Source organism: Streptopelia decaocto (assembly GCF_964273445.1).
Source record: "Streptopelia decaocto genome assembly, chromosome: 1".
NCBI lineage: Eukaryota > Metazoa > Chordata > Aves > Columbiformes > Columbidae > Streptopelia > Streptopelia decaocto.
Window position 1 is genome coordinate 182,553,453 of NC_138663.1, and position 25,737 is coordinate 182,579,189.

Consider the following 25,737-nt stretch of genomic DNA (forward strand, 5'->3'; position numbering starts at 1 on the left):
CGCAGTGGCGGCCTGAGCGGGGGTGGGAGCGGTGGGGGTGAGGCCTCTCCGGTGGGGCGGCGCCCCCTGGCGGACACGGGCGCCGCTGCAGTGCGCGCTCCCGGCGGAGGGTCCCCGCTTGAGTGGGAGCGCGGCTCAGCCCGGCCCGGCGCAGGTACCGCCGAGCGGGAGCGGGTTTGGGGGTGGCGGCGAACGAGGAGGAGGGCGACTGGCCGGGGTCCGGCCCGCGGCTCCACGCCGTCTCTCAGCAGAGCCCCGGTGGGCGTGTCCCTGCCTGCGCCGCGGCGGCGGTCGGTGCCGGCGGGTGCTGCAGGCGCAGCCGTGCGGGGCCCGTCAGCTTGCGGGGGGATCGGCTCCCTGCAACCCCGGGAACGGGGTCGGAGGCAACACGGGGTAACTCCCGCGTCCCAGCGCGGCGGCTTGTCCTCCTGTCAGCGCCGCTTTAACCCGTCTCTCTCCTCAACCCCCGGATGGGCTGAGGGACGTTGGCCCGAGGAGGGTGGGCGGTGCTGGGGAGAGGCCCCGGGGGGTGGGCGAGTGGCCTAGCGTGACTAGGCTCACCCCCACAAGAGGTTGGCCCCGCCACAGGTTTGGCCTCACCACAGATTTGCCTCCACCGCAGGTTCAGCCCATGTCGGCCGGGGATGCCACGGAGCCCCCAGGCTGACAGGCCGCTCAGCTCCTGCCCGTTGGAGGGAGGACAGCGAGACCAACGCTCCGCTCGCCTACCTGAGCTGGGCTCGGCGCTGGCGATACCCCAATGAGTGTCACAGGCCCCCATGCAGCCACCCCGGAAGATGGAACAGAAAAGAAGTAAGCCTTGAAACAACAAAAAAAACCCGTTTTGAACAGTCGTTAGGCAGATCTTGCGAGAAACATTTTCTTTGCTTAGCTTCGTTTCCCAGTCAACCAAATGAAATTTCCGTGCCAAAATGAATGGAAACATTTTTTTCGGTTATAGCATAAAAAAAAAAAAAATTAAATAGCTGACTTACAAGTCAGGTATGTTTTATACTCTCTGTGTCAGTGATCATAGTCAGAAATGTGATATCTTCAATGTGGTTGAAGAATGCTGCCTTACTTTTCCCTGGTGTTATTTCAGTGGAGACATCCTGCTGTATCTTGCATCTGTTGAGAAACAGATTAATTAATTTTTTAACCTAGATAAGCCTTTATTTTTCCTAAACAAATCAGTTTATTTGCAGTACTGGCAGCATTAATTTAAAAAGAAAAAAGTGTGAGCTAATAGGATGTGGGAGTTATGTGGGCTCAGCTGAATATGCTGGAAAGTATGGGTCACTTAGTGACAGTGCCATGCCTGAGGAATAATAAGAAATGACCCATGTAGAAAAAAATTGCCTCACACAGCCCATTTCATTTTAATGTTCTTCAGCTAGGTCTTGACAAGGTGTGGATGAATGTTTGAAAGTGGGATGACTCCTACTGCCAAGCTTTATCACACAGTGCTCCCACTGATACCTGCTGTAGTATTTACTTGTATAAATGCTGAAAAGCTAAGTAGCTACAATCATTTTAATTTCTCACTTGATCATTTTAATTTCTCACTTACTTGTCCATTGTGTACCTCTTGCAGTGCAGTGTGACTGCTTTGAAGTGAAGAATCTTGCCAGTTCCAGAGAGGAGAAGATTGAAGGTATGTTGTGGTTTAACCCCAGCCAGCAACGGGGACTGCGCAGCTGTTCGCTTACTCCCCACCCTCACCAAGTGGGATGGAGGAGAGAACAGGAAAGGAAAAAAAACCTCGTGGGTTGAGATAAGAACAATTTCATAGCACAGCAAAGGGAGAAAAACTAATAACAACAATAATAGCAGCATATGCAAACCAAGTGATGCACAATGCAATTGGTCGCTGCCTGCGACATCAATAGCCTATCAGTTCCTGATCAGTGGTATTTGCCCCCCAGCCAACTCGAGTTTATACACTGGGCATGATGTCATATGGTAGGGAACAGCCATTTGGCCGCTTGGGTCAGCTGTCCTAGCTTTGCTCTGTCCCAGCTTCTCGTGCACCTGGCAGAGCAGGGGAAACCGAAAAGGCCTTGACTACCCAGCAGCAACCAAAACATCATGTATTATCAACATTCTTCTCATACTAAATCCAAAACACACCACTATACCAGCTACTAGAAAGAAAATTAACTGTATCCCAGCCGAAACCAGGACAAGGTAGTATATTTTGGATTTCTGGAGGGAAAGGAGAAGGTAGTATATATTTGGCATCACTTCTGGTATGAAAATGCTAACCAGTAGAAAATAGTTTTGCCTCTCATGGTGTATGTGTAAGATATTAGTTGGCAGCACTATGGATCCTTTATAGGAAACACACACCCAAGTTATTTTTCCAATAGCTGACATAAGTAGCCCTGGTCTTGGCTGCTTGTTTCTTGCTCCAGCATCATTCCCCTTCACAATGCTGAACAAAGAGATATGGTCCAAAGGATCCTATAGAGGGAAAAGCAAATCTCTCCAGAGGTGATGGCCTCAGCCAGGTTTAGAGCTGTTGCCACCAGATGCCCATCCACACCCTGAGTCATCAGCTGGTGAGATCATTTTGAACGCTGATGAGGTAGATGCAACCTGTGTCTGTTCGTTCCCTGTCGCCCTGGCTGGGCTTGACAATGGCAGCATTAACACTGGAGAGGAGATGAGTGATATGGACATCTGTCTTTTTTGAAATGAAAATTATACTATAAACTTCATATGCAATCCTTGCTTCTCTGTGCAAAACCAAGTTTTTGCTGCTGAGGTTTCAGAGCACTCCAGCACAAGAACTGGGGAAGTATTTATTAATGTTTACAAATATATAAAGAGTGAGTGTCATGAGGATGGAGCCAGGCTCTTCTCGGTGACAGCCAGTGGTAGGACAAGGAGTAATGGGTTCAAACTGGAACACAAGAGGTTCCACTTAAATTTGAGAAGAAACTTCTTCTCAGTGAGGGTGCCAGAGCACTGGAACAGGCTGCCCAGGGAGGTTGTGGAGTCTCCTTCTCTGGAGACATTCAAAACCCGCCTGGACACCTTCCTGTGTAGCCTCATCTAAGTGTTCCTGCTCCAGCAGGGGGATTGGACTAGATAATCTTTTGATCTTCCAATCCCTAACATTCTGTGATTCTGTGATTTGCAAGGTGAGCAAGTGATTTGAGCACTACACATAGTATATGTTTGATTTCCTTTTGGCCTAGGCAAGATTATAACTGATGACCCAGAAATTAAAAACTGTGTTCCCGCACGCATCCTCTGAAGTAATCTATCCACCAGTGCTATCGAGACTTAGCAAATGTATTGAAATATCTGAAAACATATAAGAAATAAGGGCAGCAGTTTTGATCTGTAGTGGTGGAACCTCTTACTAGAATTTCTGAATGTGTATTTTTAAACACATATTAAATATACATATTTCTTGGTATTTTAAAGTTGTGATACTTTCATGCACAGCAAAAGGGTGGGAATGGCCCAGGGCAGATGTCTCTTGGAGCAGTACTGTCGGGTTCCAAGAAGTGTCGTGGGCATTTTTTGTAATGGGACTTTGACCTTTTCACATTTTTTTAGAAGTTCTGTGAATATAAAAGCTCATGGCATGATGTTGAGACTTAGTGCTGAATTAGTTGTTTTACAAGATAAAGTACTTTCAGCATTGCCTGTTAGTATTAAATATTATGCGCTTAGCTGTTGGTGACATAAGCAGCTGGTGTGGTAACAAAAGATTGTTACTTTCCTCACTGCTGTTGTGACAATTTTGAGAGTAGCCGTAGGCTCTATACTGCTAGAGCATTACTTAGTTCCTGGTATCGTAGGCAACAGGAGTCATTCTCTGCTAACTAAAGAATTAAGGAAATACTTTTTTACTTGCCGTACAAGAACGTAAACCTGGTGTGGTGACAGTGGAGTCTAGCTCTAGAAATGGAGCAGGAAAACAGATTTACTTATTCTTTTATGCTTGATCATTGAAGAAGAGAAACATTAACCATGAGAGCAGGCTGTCTCTTTTGGCATTGTCTGTTGACACTTTGAACCATGTTCCCTTTTCAGAGTCCCTGCCAAAGATGCACTTGCTAATGTTTTCACAAGGGCTTTCATGAATGGGCTTAGTACCTCAAAGATACATACACTTGGAAGAGAAGTGGTTCCGAAGCAGTAGCTTAAAAAACATTTATTTAAACAAAATGTTCTTTATAAATAACTCTAGTGCAGGAAGGAGGCATGATATAAGGGGTGTATTAATTATTGCAACTGGTATCACCTGCTGAACAAAATTTATCAAACTGCTTTTATCTGAAAATATTTTGAACATTTTTTTCCCCTAGAAAATATACCAAAAATACTGATGGGACAGGATAATCAGCTTGTGTAGCTTGTCTTTTTGTTTCATAATATGTTAGTTCATTCAGTTGAAAATATTCTCCTGTGTCTCCTCTATGAATTTCAGTGGTAATTAATTTATAGTGGAATAATTTGCTAGTGTTTGGAGAATGGCTCCCACAGCACCCTTTGTAGACATGCTGGAAAATTACTTCATGGACCATCAGAAGCCACTCCCATTCATCACTTGATTTCTGTTTCACTTTCATGATTGGGTTTAGGAATAGGCTTCTGAATGTGAAAGCCTGAGAAAGAAGAAAGCTGCCCTGGCCAGCTTTTCAGAAGTGCCTCCCAATGAAATGAGTGGGAGCCTTTGAGAAGTCCACGAGGAGCTACTTGTATTTTTAGACTTCTTGGGAGCTGTACAGGCTTGTAAATGGAAATTTGCATTTCAGGTGATTTGAAAATGTTCTGGACACAACTGGGAGGTAGAAGAGTGGACACCATATTTGAGCAGGTGCAAAATGTGCTACTGTCACTAAAGGAAAAGATCAAGAATGGAACTGCCACAAACCAAGGTTTGAAATCCTTGTTAACAGTTAAGCTAGACTGCAGAGGATCTGTGGCCTGCTTTGTGTAGGGCTATTATGATATCTGCCACAATTCAGATACCTTTGAATTTAAATTACTTATTAGTTGGCATTTTTAGGCACTTGAAAAAATATACCTGCTTTTTTAAAAAAAGACTAATAATTTCAGGTGAATTTTGTCATTTTCTCATTTTGCCTGTATACATTTTCAAACAACGTGTGGTTCTTAAGCATGTGGAACTGAAATGTTTATTCTTGATAAGTAGTGAAGTATCTACAGTGCATCATGTTTCATTTATCATCAGAAGTTTCAGCCTTTCAAGCTGATCTCAGTGAACTGAATGGTTTTGGCGTGGGATTATAAGTATTATTTCATGTTGGAGACACCATTATAACTTGAAACATTAGTAGAAAAGTGTGACAGCAATGCATTTAAGATTGTTTTTGGTTTTCATGGAATTAAGTTACCTTTATCTACATAAAAATCAGGAGTCTGATAAGCCTGAAGATGTACACAGGTTTCTTTTTACTGGTTTATTTAATTCAGAAAAGATACTTTTTTTTTTTTTTCTTTTGTGCATTACCCGTGTAAATGTAATTTATGGATCTTATTGCTCTTTTATGCAAGAAAATGTATACTAGCGTAAGATGCTTTTTAACTGGTGTAGCCACATTGTACTGCTTGTTATAAATGGGTAGCACCATTTTTTGTGTACTTGAATTCCCACACCTTGATTTTTATGACAAAATATTACAGCAGTGTGTATCTAAAAGTTGAACTTGGATCCCCAGATGACACAATCTGACATCTTTAACTTTGAATTTTTCTATGCTTTGTTCTGTAAGGATTTAAAAACTAAAATATTAACATGGATTTTGCTGACGCTTGTCTGTCACTTAGTAATATTTATTGCATGAGGTAAGAGTTTGAGACAGAACTGGTCTCTCCTGGGTGTTCTTACTATCCAAAGGCCATTTCCACCAATTTAGGAGTAGCATTGGTTTGGTCTGACAAGATCCAGCCCTTCTTAGCCAGAAGATGACTGCTCTGATGACAAAGTAAAGAGAGAAACTTTTATGCTAAATTGTCTTTACCTGTATTACTGCCACTGGAAGCTGCTGCTTTGTGTGTGTTTGGAAACATTCTGGCAGCTTTTCAAAAGCCAGAGGATGTTCAGTGCAGATTCACAACCCCTAATATGAGCTGTAATTTTATTGTAATTCGTAGACGTGTCTATTAAGGACTGTGGTGCAAAAGGTTTCTAATAGTCTGAGTCTTACAATGCTCTAGACTCGCATAATGAGGAAATGTGTCTCTGGAGGACTTACATTTTGTTTTCCTTTTCAGTAGTCCCTAATATCATTGTCCCTATTATCGTTACTTAAATTGCATTTCATATCTGTTCTCTTTCGATTTTTGCATAGAATGCTGTCAGGCTTGGGCACTGGTGAATGAAGCTAAACTAGGTGATCTCTTAAACTTGACAAATGGTACGTGCATCTTGATTATATTTATTTGGTATGTGGATTTAATTTGTCTTGTTTTACTTCACCAGGAGCTTGTTTCCTTTTGTTGAAATCCATAAAATAGATCTGAGAAGCCTGTTAGCATTACAAGGAATAAAAAACATAACTATTACTGTCCTCAGGTACTGGACTATGGACTCTCAGCTGGGTTGGTAGTTTTGTAGTTTGTGTGTACGTGCATATGGCTTGTATCAAGAGGGTTTGAACCAGTAAGCGCTGATGAACCTGAGCTGGCTGCAAACAGAGTGATTTTGTGCATGGTTCCACCAGCTGTAATACGCTGGTATACTTTTACCTCAAATAATGAAGAGAAATACAGATTAGTGCCTCATGTGCATGTTTTCTCCATGCTCTTTGAAAGCTGCATGGAAGATTTTAATATGCGGATCACCTGATAGTCTGTGGAAAAAGGCATTTTGCCTCAAGTTCATCAGTGCACACCCAAGTTTTTCCCCTTTGGAGGAAGGAAAGGAGAAGGAGGGAGGGAGAGGAGGAGCAGCAGAGGAAGCGTGGGCATGTGTGTCAGCTAGTCACTCACTTGCACACCTATATGCAAACATGACATTTGTATAAGCTATAAAAAGCAGCTTCTTTTTTTAGTAGGGCACTTGCTAGCATGCTCTTTGTTAGCTGTAGTTCATAGCAATGCATTGTTTTAATGTATTTTGGCATTTATCTATTTAGTAATTAAGTTTGATTATAAAGCAAAATGTGGATTGTTGAAGTTGTTGATTGCATTCACATTTTTTCAGTAAGTGATATGTCTGATGGAGGTGACACACAGGAAATGAAACCCAAATTGCAGCATCTTCTTACAGATGAGAACGTTGCAAATGCTGTAGAAGGTTCTCACAGGTCAGTGTGTGTGATAGTTTATTCCAGTCCCTTATTTGACATATACTTTTGTGCATGTGAGAGAGATCTTAATCTCTCTTGTATTTCTAAATTCCAAGTTTTAAACCCAGTTTTGAATCCTGACAGTTTTCCAAGTGAAAATATTTTTAACTTGACCTACATGCAGAACCTGTGGTTTTGAGTAGACTTTTCTAATTGACCATGTGAGAACATTGCAGAACAAACCAGGGCATTTGCTTGTGAATAGAGATCCATGAATATTACCAGGATTATCAGGGTTAGGATTTAACAGTTTTTGAGTTCTCAAGCTTTCCCAGACTGTGCAGATTGTCATGAACATGACTTAGTCTGTCCATATTTATCTATTTAGCCCCAGGTACTTATTTGGAAGATGGGGGTAAAGATATTGTTCCTTTTTTTTTTTTTTTAATGTCCTTTCTGTGTTTCAGTATGTAAGTTCTTCCTGGGAAGAAGCTGTTGCCTTTTTTTTTTAATGCCACTGAACATGTCTTCATACAATGTTCGGATAGTAACACAGTATGAACAGTGATGCAATGAAACCTCTGAACTTGAATCAGTTGGCTGTTTCTTTCAACTAGTAATATTGAACCACTAAAAAACTGGGCGTTTTACTGGTTGTCTAAGATTCTGCTCTTTTTTCTTTTTATTTTCTTTATTTTTTTAAATTCCAAGTAGCGAAAAGGAAGAGATGGAAAAAACAGGTTCAGGGAGTAAAGAAGCATCTAGTAAAATTCAAGATATACCTTTAAACCGGGGGTATCAGAACCACAAGTGCTCTAGTGCATGTCTTGCCAGCAGACCAGCAGGCTCTTACAAGGGTGAAAATCCTCTTAAGATACCAATCCTGTTTGACTTTCAAAGACGCCACGCAAAAGCAGACTGCCTTTCGAAATCACTGGATGTGAATTATAAAGCTCCTTGTGGCCGAAGTCTGAGAAGCTTCCAAGATGTGCAAAATTATCTGTTTGAAACAGAGTGCAATTTCTTATTTGTTGATCACTTCTCCTTCAACACATACGTTCTGCTGGGCAGGAACACTGTAAATCCTGAACCTCTTGTGTTTGATTTTGACATCAGCAACGGAGCTGAGTCAGTGCCCGTTTCCTTCTGCAATGATCTTGACCGTGCAAGATTACCTTATTTCAAATATCGGAGAGCATCGTGGCCGCGTGGATATTATCTCAACAATTTCTCGAGCGTGTTTGTTGATTCATGTGACTGCACAGATGGCTGCGTTGATAGGTAGGTAGAAAAATCCAATCCCAGGAAATGTTGGTGTAAGTGTGAAGGTGCTCACTACCAAATAGTGCTAAATAATGAAGGACCAACACTGCTGGAATATCTGTGATACTTGTCATGTGCCATGCTCTGTGTTGACTGACACCACTGTGTCTTTGTCTTCTCCAGAACTTGGCTGCTCCTATACCTCCAGCCTCTGTTGTAGGGGTGGAAGCATTCAACAGGTGGATTATTGTGTTTCTTTCCCTTCCCAAATTGGCAGTGCTTCTCCTCCAAGTGGAGCTGGCAAGCAGATCTCTCAGCTTTGGGAAAGGAGTGGGGAAAGGAGAGAGTCTTGTGCCAGCAGAGGAAAGCTCATTTTCCTGGCAGGCAGAGAAGGATCCTGCATGACAACTGCTGCTGCAGCTCCTGCTGTGGGATGGTGTCCTGGAGATGGGGTGGGACAGCCTGAAGAGATCAGATCATTTGGGACTTAGAAGGTTACTGAGGGCAGAAGAAGGAACATCCCAGTTCACAACTTCTACAGCCCATCCTTTCCCTTGTGTAAACAGAAACTGTGAAATCTTGGAGTCATGAAACACATTTATGTTCTGAGCAGTTCAAATGGTGTTGCTCATCACTGTCTTCTTTCTAAAGCCCAGTAACTCTGGGCTACATATAACTGTGGGAACTTGCCACAGTTAACATATGCAAGTTTGGTGATAATGTCCTCTTTCTTGAAGGGTGTTTGTCTTTGACCTGATCTCTGCCTGTAGCTGTTATTTGGTGTCAAATCCATTTTATATTATTGATAGCTAGAGTAGTTGCATGTGCTGGTGTACAGTATAATTGTCCATGACCCAACAAAAGCTTGAAATCACAGCCTCAAATAGTGAAGCTTCAGTAATTATTTAGTTTCAGCTGAGCAGTGGGGAACAACAAGCGCATAGGATGCTGCTTCTTTGCACTGAACGCCCCCGAGACTTGAGATGCTTTTGATGTGCTGTTTTGGGGTTCAGGATTTGGTCTATTGCTGTTTGCCCAAACACCAGGGGTCTTTGGAGTTGTCATCACGTAAGATGGCGAAGAGCAGCATTATTGCCTGAGTCTTAGAATCCGTAGTGCGAAATTCTTCACTTCCTGGGGACTAGTGTAGGAAAGAGGTAACAAGGTAGTGGCTGACAGACTGGGAGGCTGTGCTGCGCACCTGATTTTCATTCATTCGTTCAAGCCATTTGATAGTGTACTGTTTATAATAAATTTCTGTCATACTTCAGCTGTTTGCATGTGCCTTTTTATAGAGCTTGACAGAAGAATGGGATTGGGGTGGAGAGAACATGATTAATGTAAAGCAGGCGTAACCAGGCAGGAGACAAAGAGAGGGGTGAGTGCCTGAAGTGGCCTTATGGAGTAAAAGTGAGAGGAAAAAAAATATAGATATGTATAAAACTCTGTGTGTCTGTATAGTCAAGTACATTTAAAATTATTTAGATTTATGTTTGATTTATGCAGCCCCAAATACATTCTGAGATGTTTTAATGTTATCTTTTAGGTCAAAATGTGCATGCCTACAGCTAACTGAGAGAGGCTGTAGTAAAATTTCTCTGTCTGCAAGTAGTAAAACATCCCATGGATACAGTTACAAAAGACTGGAGGGACCTGTTCCTAGTGGGTAAGAAAAACAGAACTATTAACTGTTATTTCATTTGTATGCTCTTTTAGTGTAAGTACTACAGGACTAAAATAACTGCAATTTCTGGGTTACCGAAACCTTCTACTTTTGTCACAATTTTACTGACAGATCACAGAATCACAGAATGTTAGGGATATGAAGGAACCTTGAAAGATCATCTAGTCCAATCCCCCCCGCAGGAGCAGGAACACCCAGATGAGGTTACACAGGAAGGTGTCCAGGCAGGTTTTGAATGTCTCCAGAGAAGGAGACTCCACAACCCCCCTGGGCAGCCTGTTCCAGTGCTCTGTTATCCTCACTGAGAAGAAGTTTCTTCTCAAATTTAAGTGGAACCTCTTGTGTTCCAGTTTGAACCCATTACCCCTTGTCCTACCATTGGTTGTCACCGAGAAGAGCCTGGCTTCATCCTTGTGACATTCACCCTTTATATATTTGTAAACATTAATAAGGTCAACCCTCAGTCTCCTCTTCTCCAAGCTAAAGAGACCCAACTCCCTCAGCCTTTCCTCATAAGGGAGATGCTCCACTCCCTTAATCATCTTTGTTGCCCTGCGCTGGACTCCAGCAGCTCCCTGTCCTTCTTGAACTGAGGGGCCCAGAACTGGACACGATATTCCAGATGTGGTCTCACCAGGGCAGATCACGGTGATAAGAAATAATTAATTTGACTTGAGTAATAGGAGGCGAAAAAACACGTTTGTACTGCAGATACTACAATTTTCACTCCTTAGTTCAAGATCCAAGAAGAGTGTGAAGCGTAACAGTATTAGTCCAGGAGCTCAGGCCGTATCTGGCCCATGTGCTGGTTCATTCAGGCATGCCAAGGGGAGGAGGGAGAGGAAAGGGAAACCTGCCACAAAGGAAGGTCTATCACAAGATCATCACAGGATAAATCAGCCAAAGAAGTGGGAAGCAGTAGCTGGCCTTGTTTTTTGCCCTGTATTTTTACCACCCATTTGCTCTGTGGCATTAAGAGTGCTACAGAAATACCAGCCAGCTGCTGCTGCTGCCAGGCTTGGTGACGTGCAGCTCTTCCAGGTGTCTCCAAAGCCATCCCAGTGCTACAAGTGTGTGCTTTTTCTCTTATTCAGCTCCCATAGTTTAATATGTGGCGTAGGGAAGGTGCCAGTAACCTCAGGTGTTCAGAGAGGAGTTGTGCAAAGTTAGCTTTCTGCAGTAGCCAAGGGCTGAACCCACAGGCTTACAGAGCCCTTTTCAGTCCTTCGTTGCTGTGTCATGTTAGTTTATCTTTGGTGTGCAGAATTAAAGCTGCCAGTGGATTCAGAAACAAATACGAAAAAAAAGCACAGTTGTGAATTCTTTTAAAAATATTTTGTAGCATCCTGAAACTCAAGACAGCTACAGTGAGGTCCAGGTAGTATTTGCTAAAATGTGTTCCAGCATAGAATAAGGTGCTTCATAGGCATTTCTGCTGCTTTGTGATTTACTCCTATGAAATAAAAAGGTATAATATATTTTTTCTGGTCTACTTATTCCAAAATCTGAGTGACAGACTCTTAAAATTGATGAAGCAGTGATCAAGCAAGTCATGAGCTTCAGAGCAGTGCTGTATAATGAGTTTTAGCCAGAGTCTTTATCTTTTCAGTCAACTGCCTTATTAATGCTCAGGAGGGAAAATAATGGTAGCAACTTTGTTTTGGTAATGCATTCTTTTATATTGTGTTTTGTTTTGCTTCCTTTTGACAGAATTTATGAGTGTAGTGTGTTGTGCAGGTGTGACAAGATTATGTGTCAGAACAGAGTTGTACAGCATGGCATTCAAGTCAGGTTGCAAGTGTTCAACACCGAGAAGAAAGGCTGGGCCGTCCGCTGCCTAGATGATATCGACAAGGGGACGTTTATTTGTACTTATTCAGGTAACAGAAGGTGACCTGTAGAAGATGTGTAGCATAATTCTCCATCTCCTGTGGCATGTGCCTTGGAAGTTTTTTGAGAACCAAACAGGGAAATATGGGATTGGAAGAGAAATGAGTCAATATAATCTTAACTTGCAAGATGATCAAACAGATAGAAAAACCTTGAAGAACTCTGCAACGTGATGGTATCAGACAAACAAAACATTCTGGAGCAAAGCCTATCTCAGACTGTTGTTTTTTCCCTCACAGGTCTGTGCACCTTGTGTCAGGGCTAGTATAAATGCATTCATATTTTGCTTTCCTGAATACTGTTCTTGTATTTTTTTTTATATAAGTTTGAGCTGTGATTGTGAGTGTGACCCATCTTAACAAACAATTTTCTTCAAAAGTCTGTTTTTTTTTTTCTTCCAGGCAGATTGATGAGCAGAGCTGAACTTCAGGTATTGGGAGATGCTGGTCAAGAGCTGCAAGAGAAGAGTGCTGTGAAGAGCAGAGGCCATGGCCTTTTTTCTAAAAGAAGAAAACTTGACAGTGATTGTTCAGACTCTGTGATTGAAGTAGCACAGACTGGCAAAAACGATGCTCTTGAGAAGCACGAGCCTTTGTCTCAGACTGTGGATAATGAAAATAAAACAACCCTGTAAGTTTACTGAAGCAAACTTAAACATGACAAAACTAATATTCTGCAATTCTAGAAAGTCCTTTGTAAAACTTAGAGTAGAACTGAATATCCTCAGCTGAGGGTGTCTTTTTTTTTTTCTCAACTTTTTTGTTCATTTTTGATTATTTCTTCTAGTGGGACAGAATTTTTCCTCTCTATTAATTTTACTTACTGTATGTACTACTTGACATTTTCTAGAAATCCAAGCCATTTCCTGCATGTACTTGATCTGTTCAGGGCATTAATCATTATGCTAATTTGAAAGAGTTAACTACTTGATACTTGAGATAAATGATTTAAAGTTGACACTGGAGGCTTTGCTAACAAATGAGCCACTAACTGTCCTCTCCTTTGGGCCTACTCTCTCAACTTCTTGTTCTTTGTAACATAACCTTTCCTGCTGGGAGTCTTAACCTTTCCTGTTAGGAGCCTGACAGCTCCTCACTTTTGTAGTGAATGATGCAAAACTTCTGGTCCTATTTTCATTTTACAGTCAGAGCCTCATAGCCCATCAGGATTCCTAAAACAAAATTATTGCAAAATGACTGTGTGGCATCATCAATAGCATGCTGTAGTATTTTCAGAAGGAAGTCAGGAACCTGTTTCGTAAACTTTATTCCCTGCTCTGCCACACTACTTCGTAAACACTTCCTTTGTACTACTCATAAATGATTGCACATTCTTGCTTATTTCATAGTAGATTATTGTGAATCTTTGAGAAGCACCATGAAATTGCAAGTGGAAGCTTTTTAAAATACCTGCCAGTATATTCTCGCTTGCATTTCAATATCTTGGAAAACTAATGAATTAATTTTGTAAATTATGTAATTATCAGCAATCAGCTAGATTTTACTTCTACTAATTACTGTTACCAAAAATTGTAGGGAAGCACAGTTTTAAAGTTGAGTTTACTGTGCTACTACTTTAAATCTTGTAAATTTCCTTTCCAGAGAATAAACACATTTCCCATGTGGGCTGTGTAAAAAATACGGCAAACAAAAATACTTTATTCTCTGCCTCTTAAGCAATGACAGTGCAGCTGATCTGAGAAGCCTTTGGGAGGACATCAGTGTACTAAGCTTGACATGTCATTCACCCAGATTGCCTTAAAAAGGACAAACAATGTAACCATGCAATAATGTCACAAATTCTTGTGGCTGCTGCAACTTTTGAATTTACAAAGAGGTTTAAATCTTAAGAAAGTCTTAAAGAGTAACATTTGTTGCCGTTATCAGTGGCCCAAAGAGGTACCGTGATGTTTTTTGTGGCAAGAAAACACATATAAATATTGAAGAATAATAGCTTTTACTTATTGCTAGACATTGTACAGGTATTAAGATTGGTTTTGAAACTGGTGTTTACTGCTGCACTTTTAACGTAATCCAAATCCATGTGATTTTGGATGTTTTAAATGTAAATACCAGAGACTGCTTCCCATTCTTCCTCAACCTTTTCCTGGCATGAAGGAGTGAGGTTTTTTTGTGCGAGACTTTTCTGTATCCGCCATACATTGACTGTCTCCCCCTCTGTTTCCCTCTCTATCCTTAGTCCCTGCAACATCTTTGCTTTCCTGTTTGAATGCTGCATTGTTAAAACTATTGAAATTGGTAGCAGGAAGAAAGCAAAATTCAGTCTGCAGGTGCTCTATTTTGAGATTATCTAATATAGTAAATCAATAGAAAATTTGATTCTCAGCAGGAGAACTGGGAAAGGATATAAAAGCAACTGCAGATCTCTCAAGGAAAGTATGAACAACTGTTTTCTTACAAATACTATTGAGAACCTAACCTAGGTCCCCAGTTCTTAAAGGCAAAATAGTCACAGAACTTGGGTTGAGGCCAGACTGCAGACCCTGGTGGAGTCTGTTCTTTATGAACTAGAGGGTCTTAGAGAAATGTGTATTGTGAGAGTTACTTATGGGTTTTTTTGTCTTTTATAATTTTCTTTTGACCTTTCTGTACAGGGTTCATCCAGGGAATTTAAGTATTGGAACCTCAAGAAGGCCTGGAACTAGAACTGTTGTTTTTCATGATCGCAAGCTAAACATGGTAATAATAATAAGTGGGTTTAATAGATTCATTTTTCACTGTACTGAATATGTATGTTAATTTTAACCTTTTCATCTTATGCATTTAAATTGTTCTAATGATCTTTCCTCATGAGATTGTGTCATACTGTGAGCTAAGCTGGTGTGCTGGAAGCTACACCCTGTCCCTTCTCCGACATTGTCTGTCCTTCAACATTTTCCCAGAGATCAGCACTAACTACTCTCACAACTTCTCCGCCCTTCACTTACACTCCGGCCTCAAGAGTCTTAAGAAATCATTCTCCTTTCCATCCCCAGTTGTAAATAACTGCCAGGTTAGGGGGTTGGAGTGATAATATTTTTGTGATGTCTCCCTAGAGAATGACATAGGAAGGAGAAAAGAAAATCTCAGGAGTTAGACACAGTTTTATCATGCAGTGGCACAGCTGGGAGATTTAATGTGACCTGAGTGTGAAGTGTTGCATGGAAATATGTGCAAAGGAGGGAAAACGGGGTAAACTTCGTGCGTTTCATTGGTTTCATTGCGCTTAAGAAATGCATGTGGCATTTTGATGCTAACATTTGGTAGTGCTGTCCATTCTGGAGCTCCCGTAACAAATCGCCTTTTTTGTGGTGGGAGAGGACAATCTTGCCACTTCTGTTCATCTTATTGAAACTGTGTAAAAAGCATTTTTGAGTTTTGGCTTAGCAAATTAACACAAACGTCTGAATTCTGGTGAAGTTGTTGGGACTTAAGCACTTACTTAAATGCTTTCTTGAGTGGGGAGCTCCTTCCAGGTTATTTGGAAGCATAATTTGAAATTAAGATAAAAGTTGCATTGCAGTAAATGTGTGAACCTTTGAAACTCAGCCATAGCCATGCTTTACAGAAGTTTTGAAACTTCAGTCCTAGAGTCCTAAAAGCCACTTGCTATCCTGTGTTGACCCAGAGTTGCATACAGCAGCAATACATCACAGCCTTTTCATTATCTTTTATTCTGTTTAAAGGAAATTGATACACTGGTGCACAATGCCAGCTCAGATGAAGATAATAGTTCTCAGATTCATCAGTCAAGCAAAACAAAACTAACCAGTGGAACAAAGAAAGGAAAAGAAAGTAGGTTTGCAGAGCTATAAATACTTTACTCTTAGTACACTTGTGCCCCATCAGGTGATAGACTTAAAATGTAGAAAGTGATCTCTGGATGTGGGCAAACCTATTCTGAGAGTAGAATGATGTTGCCTGCGTAATGCTTAGACTGTCTTAAGAGAGCTCAGTGGTATGGAAATTATTGCTGCTTTGCCTGTTATGGTGTATTAACTGGTACAGGTCAATCTTTTGCCTGCAAAGTCGATCATGAGCCATGATGAACAGTCCTGACAGCAGCTTTTAAAATACAGTGCAATTGTGGGAAAGTCAGTCTTGCAAATCTTTTGTGTCACACGCAATGCATGTTCCAGTCAACAAAAACTGAACAGGATATCATGCGGGAGTGGGAGGTCTTCAGGCTGGAGAGGCAGCGTGAAACTGATGCTGTTTGCACATGCATCTTGTTTCTGTCTTAATTACAGTTTGTGGTTCTCTCAGGAATTAAGGTGGAGAATGATGATCAAATGCTGTGTGGAAGAAATCAGTTTGGAGTGGGATTTGAGAAGAATGAGAGACTAGATCGCTCACAGGAGACTTGAGCCAAGTGCTTTAGGCACCGCAGCAGGAGACATAGTCATTTGCGGGAAGATTGCTGAGAGGCACAGAAAAGGGGAGATGTGTTATGGACTTGTAAATAGCAAGGGAGCTGCGTACATTTTGGAGTACAAAGACGGGTGGGTGGATAAGAATTCAGGGCCAAACAAAAGAAAGACTTTGGCTTTTAATTGGCATTGAAAAATAACTTATGTGTCTGTTGACAGAATCCACTCAGCAGCAGAAGGAAGAATGTCCAATGGAAATTGGACAGACAGAGCCTGCTGACACGGACAGTGCAGAATACAAAAGAAAGAGTCTGTCACCACAGGGTGTTGCTTGTGGCACATCAGGTGTGCTGGATAACACGTGTGTTGTGAGGCCATCCAAAAAAGTACCAGTAAAAACTGACTGCAAAGAGGAAAATTGCAGGCAGCCACAACAAGATGTATTTTGTGAGGAGGCTGATGGTGACGGGACACTTCTAAAGAATGCTAATGAAGAAAATATTTATGTACTGGATGCCTCAAAAGAAGGAAATGTGGGTCGTTTCCTTAATGTAAGTAAAAAGTTGCATGTGTTCTCATAGTTGTTTTAGCTTAAATATATAAATTATGCATTTGCATAAGCTAGACAGCTTTTGCAAATAACCCATATACGTGGTGGGTGCATGACAAGGCAGATTGTGTGGCACTGTCTGCACTCTGAAGTGACAACAGCTGGATGGGCCACACCAGCTGTTCGTGCCTCCATAAGTTGGTGCATGCTACCTACTAGCTGTAGTTTTTGGCACCACTAGATTCCTGAGTGAAATAGTCCCAATTAATGACTGACATCTTTCTCCTGAATTTCTGAATGGCCTTTTTTGGGGGCCCACAGAGCAAATGGCATGTTTTGTTAAACCACAAGCCTTGTCTCAGCCTCATTTTTTGGTTCCCAAAGCATTGTAAATTTTGGCGTATGCTGATTTAGGGTAAGTGTATTTAGGAAATTTTATTTAGGAAATTACTGTTCAATCACAGGTTCAGGAAGTAGCCTGTCATACAGTGTACATACCTGCTAAATAAGTCTCTGAATTTTGACTTAACAAGGAGTAGTAATGAATTACAGAGTACCTCCAACTAAGATGAATTTTTTATAAACATTTCTGCATGTACTCTGCAAGTAACTTATTTCTCTTTATAGGCATGAATAGGTGTCTTACAGCAAAATCCTTGCATATATTTAAGCTATTATTCGTTGCAGAGGAAATATGGTGGTAAGATTAGTAGTGCCTCTTGCTGAAACCTTTCTTCTGCATCCATGACCACACATGTTTCTACATGCACCTGAATTAACTTTCACATCTTGTGTCTCTTTGCCAACAGACACAATCATTTAATTTATAGCTTGTTCCATAGTACTGGTCCCTTGGCTGACAGGGAGATATGTCTGTCACATACTGGTTATTTGTGGTGCATCCTGAATCAAAGATGAATTCTCACCATAAAATTCTAGAGGAGGTCTTGATAAAATAACTTGGTGTTTTTAGACAAAAGTGCTTTCATAATATGATGGAAGTAATACTTCAAAGATGTATAGTTGCTGGAAAAAGAAGTGGCCATGGCATTGAGTAATAGAGAATCTGTGTGGGCTGGGGAAGGGAAGGAAGAAACTACCTTGCTAGTGACAGATATCTGACACAAAATAGGTTCGTCAGCTGACAACGAGGTGCCTCACTCTTTCTAACTCAAATATTCTGTTTTACAGCACAGCTGCTGCCCAAATCTCTTTGCACAGAGCGTGTTTGTAGAGACTCACAACAGAAGCTTCCCGTGGGTGGCATTCTTCACAAACAGGTATATTTTTGGAAGTTTAATGTTGTTCATTCAAGCACTGGAGGAAAAAGCAGTGCTTAGTTATTAGGAAATAATTATGTTAAGAGGTGGCTTGTGAAGCCGGCACAGGCAGGATGCAGGAACAACCACAAAACCCTGGATGAAATGCAAAGAGTAAAATCATTTCCATTACCTTGCCAGCTTGGGGATCGCCGAAGCAGCGGAGCTCAGTCCATGCTAGAGGATCCCCGAACCTGCTGTTTTCACCTGTATTTTGAGGATTCACACAGGCACAGTTTTCCATGCTGTGCTTTGATCTTCTCCACAGCAGGATTGGAATCTCAAGCACGTTTGATAAGCTGCCGCTCAGTAAATCACAGGCCTTTATTATCGAAACACAGAGGTTCTACTTGGCAAGCACACAAGATCAAATAATAATTAGTATGATATATGTGTTTTTCTTTACCCTGGCTGCAAGTTGCTTGATCATGTTTACAATCCTCCTCCACAGTCTTCTGTTATATTCCCACAGGGAGGCAGATGCTTAGATCATGAAACTGTAAACTACTGTCTTACTGGTGACTTCTTATTGTGCACTGAAGACTGAAGAAATTCAGCTGTTGATTATCACTAATGAGTTTTTCTTAAGTTTTGCACTGAAATGTAAAGTGGGGAAGCTTAATTTTGATGCATCCTTTTCAGTGATAATTTTCTTCAGTGGAAAAATAGGCTTAACTCAGAACAGTAATTTTGAAAGCCAAGATTCACTGATTCCAGCATTGTGTCTCAAGGAATGGCCAGCAGATCTGGATCCTATAGGGCGGGATTGGACTCCTGGGTCTTAAGGCTGAGACACTTGGTTGGCCAAACAAGCTGGCTCCAGACCTTCTCACTTTGCATAGCCCAGTGTGTCCTGGGGAGGTAACACTAGGATGCTCAGAGGTGAAAACTTCCTCTGAAAGCAAAAGTTGTGAGTCTTCCCTTAGTGGATAACAGAAGGGGATGTACAGAGAAGTGGTGCCACGGAGACACAAGAAGATGGCAGCTAAACCCAGAAGGGGAGAGATTAATTGCTTGAATGAAGACAGCTGATGCACATGACAGCGGGAGTGTAGGGTGAGAACTCACAACAGAGAGGACTTGTTCAGACAAACTGACCCCCGGGAACACTGACCCTCTGTGGAGCCTTGCACCCCTGGTCCATACTGGCACAGATGCTGCAGATCATGCTGTGAGGAGCACTTCCAAGAACTGTGAAGACTATCTTTTGAAATATGTCAGAAAAAAAACATTTTACTTTAGCTAGAGTCTTGCTTGCTCAGGTACTTAGTAAAGAAGTGTGTAGTGGAGACTGAGGCCAGTGGAGAGTGGTGACAGTGGTTGGCAGAAAACACATAGGGAAGAAGACTGTGGAAGGAATGTTCCCCTGGCTGGCCCTCTTGCTTTCTGGCAACCACCCTTTAAACAACTTCTCTACATTAAGGACTGCATCTGGACCACCGAGCTTAATTGTGTATCTTCCATGAACTTGCACAGTCACGTTTTTATCCATTTTGTGTTTCTGGCCTCTAGAACATCCTAAGGCAGCAAGTCCCATGTTGCATTTATGTGCTGATTGAAAATTCCTCGTTTTCTTTGTTCTCAGCCTGCTGCCTGGAGGTACCTTGTTGTATATTCAGTGAAAAATATCAGACAATTACTCTCTTATTTGTAATACTCATATTTCATTGTATTTTCCCTCAGTCACCCCTCAGCATCTTAGTCTCAGGTATTTAATTTGACATTCCTTTTGGGCATTGAATTTACTACCTTAGAAGTTCCTTGTCTTTGGTGTACTGCCAGAGCCGCTGTGAGCAGTGATGTACTGTACATAGTAAAAATAACAAAACTGTCTATATGCTCATTTAGTTGTATTCACTTATGTGTTTTTTCCTGTTTGTTTGTTTGTTTGTTTGTTTTCCTGTTTCCCAGAATAGGCATTGAAGTTAGAGCAGGTTGTTTAGACTCTGGCCGTATTGCACTGCTTGATAAATTCTTTTCTCTTAGGTATGGGTATTTGCACTCTCCAGAGCTCTGGCAGCCCAAGCAGCATGTGTGTGCCAGACACTCCTTTTATCTCTTGTTTCTCTCCCAACAAGCTGCCTGTGTTATGCTCCCTGTCCCATACGATTTTGGGGTTTACGTGTGAGTCATTGGTGGCAAACTGTAAGCACAATACTGATTCACTTAGTTCAAACAAACTGACCGAGTGTTTTATTTCTTAGGCATGTGAAAGCTGGAACTGAACTCACGTGGGATTATGGTTATGAACCTGGAAGCATGCCAGAGGCAGAGATTTCCTGTCAGTGTGGAGTTCAGAAGTGCAGGAAAAAAACCTTATAGGCAAAGCCTTCCTGCTGTTAACACGTCATGTACCTGAAGATTTATAAGCTGCAAGGGACTACTACACAGCAAACAGTACACTTAAGTCTGTGGTGCTAATTACATTCAACTAAAATGTCTGTCACCTGATCGTTTTTTAAATTTACATTTAAATGTCACTTTTGTAGTTTACAGAGTTAGAACTGTTTCTCAAAAGAACAGGCATCAAACTTTTCCGAGATAATTTCTGTGCTCCTAGTCTTTCCCCGCGTCTCTTTTCATTTGCAAGCAAAGTTCACAATGCACTGGAAGAACTCGTGCTTCTGTGTCATCTGCAGCAGAGACATGGCTGATGCAGAGCAATTGTTAGTTGATGTTTTCTGTGCACTTCCACAATGCTGAGTTAGCAAAACTTGGGTTTCTGAAACTCATTATGAATGCAAGTCTGCCTGTTTGGGGGCTAAGAATTATTAAAGCCTACCTAACCCTGATGGATCCAGTGGGACAGATGGTCTTGAACAGAGATGAGATTAATCAGGATGGTTTTGCACAGCTGTGTTCGTGCTGCAAAGTGAGCTGGGCAAGTCCTGCTGCTGCAGGAGAAAAATTACTGAAATGGAGCAACGGATGGACGTGCAGGTATGTGACTTTTAAATGTGGTGGATTCTTGAGCAAAGAAGGTGGTGTTGCAGATGGGTGATTTAGACCACTTGAAAAACCACCACCAAAAGTAATTTTACTGAAGTAAGATGTTGTAGAAGTAAGACTTAACAAAGTTCAATGGCAAGGTTTGCTCTGTTACTGTAGAGGATATAATTGTGATTCAAAATTACCAAATCAAAATCAAAGTCACCAATACAAAATCTAGTGCGCTACAATACAAGGTTATGCGTGATACCGGTCACTTACCAAAGATACCTCTGCAGTTGGTAAAGGGTCTCTCAGCTTCAAGGAGTAACCATGAGAGGTGTCCCAGCTCCAGGGGAGATCACCACTGTGCAGCCAGCTGCTTACAGGAGAGCTCAAAGACAGCTCCCTCCAGCTGCCATGCTTATGGAATACAGTGGTTGGCTTGTAGTCAGATTACCTGCGATGGAAAAGGTAGGCATGTGACTCTTTGTACCCACATCTTTCTTTGTTCCTTGATAAATGAGTCTTGGAAGAACCATGTGCTATTCATGTGTTAATGGTATGGTTGGTGTTCCAGTTTCCAAGCTTATATGCATTGTTTGTCACCATGTCACCTTGTTCCTGTGAGGGTTTTCAGAGAACAGGTTGGAACTAGAGAAGTTTTTGACCTGGTTGTGGCCAAAGCCTTTACTTCCTTTGGAGACTGAACCAAACTACCATGAGTTTGGTCAGGGAGTCGAGTGCATCCATCACAGGTGGATTTAAAGTTGGCCCTGCTGTGCACCTTCACTTCCTGAATTTGTGGGAGGCCTTGCATGGCAGATCATGTAGAATTGTCTTTTGGTATTTGCTCATCCATTAGCAGCGTTTTTGTCACTGAATTTCCTGTTCTACAGAGTGGAGAGAAGCACCATTTGCAAGAGTTAGTGATGATTTAGGCAGTTGTCTATGGGAACGAAACATGCCTGTGAGAGACTACTATGGCCACAGAGTAGAGATTTTAAACCTATAGCTATTCTGCAAAATGAAGGAAAAGCAGGAAACAGTTCTTGGCCCTGAGGCCACAGGCAATGGATGGCTTATGTCCACATGGCTTAGGGTTAGTCCTCTTTTAATTGGGTTGCATCTCTGCTGTGTACCTGTGGACAAACATGGTACCTGTGGACCTAAGCTGTTTTTTGAGTTTGGTTTGAATGCTTCAAGCTTAAAAAACATGGGGTTGTGCTGCAACACACGATATTCTCAAATTTCTGGACAGCCTGTTAAAAATGCATAAAAGATATATCAGACCTGTGAACCATCCTACTCACCGTGAAACCTCGGCTCTGCTCTCCCATGGCCCTGTTTGAGAGCTTGACATAGCCATCAAGCAAACCCCTCCTCAGCTTTTGTCCCAGTCGTTGTGCCACGGGTTTCTGCGTGGTTTTGTCACGCATCTTCAGGGCTAAATGCAGAAGAGCAAGTTACCCACAATGTTGGTGCAGTCTTCCTTCAAAGGGTCAGAGCCACCTGCTCTTGCTCTAATCCCTCCCCTTCCACCCCTTTGTTGCTGAGGAGCACCACCATGTTAGCATCAGTCAGCGTTCAGCCCTGTTGCTTCTTGCTTCGTTGAAGATCTGTCTCTGAGGAAATATGCCTTAGGATAACGTGCAATGTTAAAACCTCCAGACACATGCTGAACCATGTGGCAAACCCACCGGTAACCCGACACTGTTGTAAGCCTTTTAAACAAGTGATAAGCTTGTCTCTAAGCTAAGTGATATCTGTCTCTAAGCTCAACTTGAATGTGGAAAAAAAAATGGGAATGTCATTAAAGCATAAAGGGGAGGGAAAAAAACATACATTATACTGCTGTTGATTATATTTCCCAGATCAGTGGTAGGAATTCCGGTACTGGGCTGGTGAGGAAAAGCTGTTTCTTGCTGTAGAAAACAGACCTGAAGTTTCAAAAGCTCAAGCACTTCCTTGCTTTGTGTGGTCTGCAACTATTAGAGAGCCTACTGTCAGCATGGATTTTACGGTAGATATGTGTATGAGATGGGGCTTTTTGCCTTGCTCTATCAGGTCTGTCTGCAGGCTGGTGCTTCTGCATTCTCGTCCTCCATGAGGACACAGTAGATACAGTGGTTGCAACCCAGTTCTAGTCCCTTCTCAGTCTCATGCTTTCACTGCTTATGAATCTGATTAGAAATCACAAGCTATCCTCTTGCACACTTACCTTACAAGGTATGTTTTACACCTGGTTTTGTAATTTTATTGGAGAGGGTTCTGGTGAAGGTGGCTGGCAAGTATCCTCTGCAAATAATGTCTGTGCCAGTTTAATACACATTGTGAGAGTGCTCATCTGAACTTTCTCTCTGCTCAGCTATTGGTTCCTCTGCTTGCCTGTACACAGCTCAGGAGAAGAGTGTATTTCTGCACATAGCCCCATGTGTCACCTGTGATTTTTATTATGTAAAAGCACCAAGCGCAAGCACTGATGGAAGAAGAGGTGAAACACTGGAAAGCACGTCTGGAATGACACATTTGGGACTTCTTGTCAGCCTGTCAGGGGGTATCAGGAGAGAAGAGTGACTTATGGAAATTAGTTGCATTGAGACATGAAGCAGAGCTCTGGAGATGCCCCAAAATCAGAGTTTCTGTTGACCTGCAGGACAACGTAGGTTTTACAACACCGAGGGAGGACCAGCAGAGGGGAGTTCTGAAACCAATTTGGGTTTTTTCAGGGCAGTACCTTGTTGCTGTGAAATGGTGTCATCCAGCCATGGAGTGTGGACATAGCTGACACTCTCATGGTGAGCAACATAGTGAGGAGGACTGTCCCAATGGAGGAACAGCAATGTGAAGACATAGAAGGGCTCCTTGACCTACAGGGAAATAATTATTAGCACCCAAGGTGAGCACACAAATGCAAAGACAGCTGAAGATCACCTATGGCATAGGCATAAAAGAAACTGGACTGGAGCACATTACACTGATTTATTTTTTTTTGGCAAAGAATTACTGAGCACTAATTTCCAGCTCCACCTATTTCAGCAGAACTCCGTGGCTCTGTAGGGCAGGGATTTGGAAGAGATCACAAGGGATTTGCACTTGGGTTTCCTCCACAGAGAATTATTTTTCTGTGTTGAAAAAAACAGTCTTGTGTTAGGAAAATTTTCCTAGTTTAAGACTTACGCACTTGTGAGAGTGCTTGTATCCAGTTGACTCGTTTGAGTACCATCTAGATAATAGATTCAGGTGTTGTGTAGCAGCATCTGAGTGATGGATACAGTCTAATTGCAAGCCCAGACTGAGAAACTGACTTTATCTCTGAAGTGCTGCATCTGGGCTAGCACAAAGGAATTTGGGAAACCAGCTGGAATAACGCCAGCAATGCTGAAAAGCCGAAACTGTTCTATCCAGCAAAGGGCGGAAAGGGTTGAAAAGCTCCATGTTGTGTTTGGTGTGGCCTCCTGATGGGCCAGGACATGCATGTTGTGTTGTGGCTGGTGAGCCATACGGGGGTAGAAATCTAGGGTTTGTTTAATTATCCCATGCAACATAAAGGAATTTCACATGGGCCTAAACCTTGGTCTCACTGCCATGATTTTGCCTTAAGCTTTGAGTTGCAGAAACTTTGCACCTGTGTGAAGCAGGAAGAGGAAATCTCCCAATGGTTTGTGTTGTGTTGAGACCTGCAGAGCAATGAGCTTCTCCTGGTATTGCTGACACTTTGCAGTGACCTGGTGCACGCTCATCATCTCTTCACAGGGGCAGCTAGAGGGGACCAGGGTCAATACAAACTATCAGGCTTATGAGCAAGGAAGCACCAGCAAAAAGTCTCACAGCAAGAGGCATGGTAGGAGGTCTAATATCTCCATCTGCCCGAGGACAAGCCTGTCTTTGATCTCCTGACCGGGGAAAGCGCGGCCCAGTGGCACTTGGACAGCCTGGTCCTTCTTGTGCTGGGTGAGCACCCCATGGCTGGTCTTGAAGCCAGTGCACTGCAGCCACCTCCTCCTCTGCCATGGAGGCAGGACCAAATGCAGGGCCTGACGGCTGCAGAACGGACATTGCCTGACTTTTTCTGCACATTTCCTGAATCAGCTGCTTGGTCAGTTGTCACCCTGCCAGCCCCACACTGGGCGCTGATCATGACAGCCTCATCACATCAGGTCCCTCACCTGCCATCCCTCAGCCCTGCCTGTCCTGGTTAAGGGACATGCAAAAATGAACAGGGGGCGATGGGAGGATGCAGGAAGTCCGCTTCCCTTTGGAGAATCACAGAATTGCAGAATGTCAGGGATTGGAAGGGACCTCAAAAATCCTTTAGTCCAATCCCCCTGCTGGAGCAGGAACTCCTAGATGAGGTTACACAGGAAGGCGTCCAAGCAGGTTTTGAATGTCTCCAGAGAAGGAGACTCTACAACCCCCCTGGGCAGCCTGTTCCAGTGCTCTGGCACCCTCACTGAGAA

General features: G+C 42.4%; 1 protein-coding gene across 6 annotated transcripts; it reads left to right on the top strand.

Moving 5' to 3' along the window:
* On the top strand, positions 1-24,352 carry SETDB2 (SET domain bifurcated histone lysine methyltransferase 2). Of its 6 annotated transcripts, none has more exons than XM_082076299.1 (15): positions 1-154; positions 623-813; positions 1,595-1,654; positions 4,776-4,898; positions 6,336-6,401; positions 7,190-7,292; positions 7,989-8,555; positions 10,084-10,203; positions 11,932-12,101; positions 12,513-12,741; positions 14,726-14,810; positions 15,797-15,905; positions 16,700-17,031; positions 18,222-18,310; positions 20,554-24,352. In XM_082076299.1, the coding sequence occupies exons 2-15, from the start codon at positions 780-782 to the stop codon at positions 20,669-20,671; spliced, it is 2,205 nt and encodes a 734-aa protein (XP_081932425.1). In that variant the 5' UTR covers positions 1-154; positions 623-779; the 3' UTR covers positions 20,672-24,352. The 6 variants fall into 6 exon arrangements, with proteins under 6 accessions (XP_081932425.1, XP_081932427.1, XP_081932428.1 ...); XM_082076301.1 differs by having other exon boundaries at positions 11,959-12,101; XM_082076302.1 differs by having other exon boundaries at positions 8,346-8,555.
* The last annotated feature ends 1,385 nt before the right edge of the window (positions 24,353-25,737 follow it).

Excerpts from the sequence above, each read along its gene's own strand:
- SETDB2 (XM_082076299.1), top strand. The coding sequence starts at position 780 with ATGCAGCCACCCCGGAAGATGGAACAGAAAAGAA. Across the intron at positions 12,742-14,725 it reads AATGAAAATAAAACAACCCT|GGTTCATCCAGGGAATTTAA; the intron begins GTAAGTTTACTG and ends CTTTCTGTACAG. Across the intron at positions 18,311-20,553 it reads GTGGCATTCTTCACAAACAG|GCATGTGAAAGCTGGAACTG; the intron begins GTATATTTTTGG and ends TTTATTTCTTAG.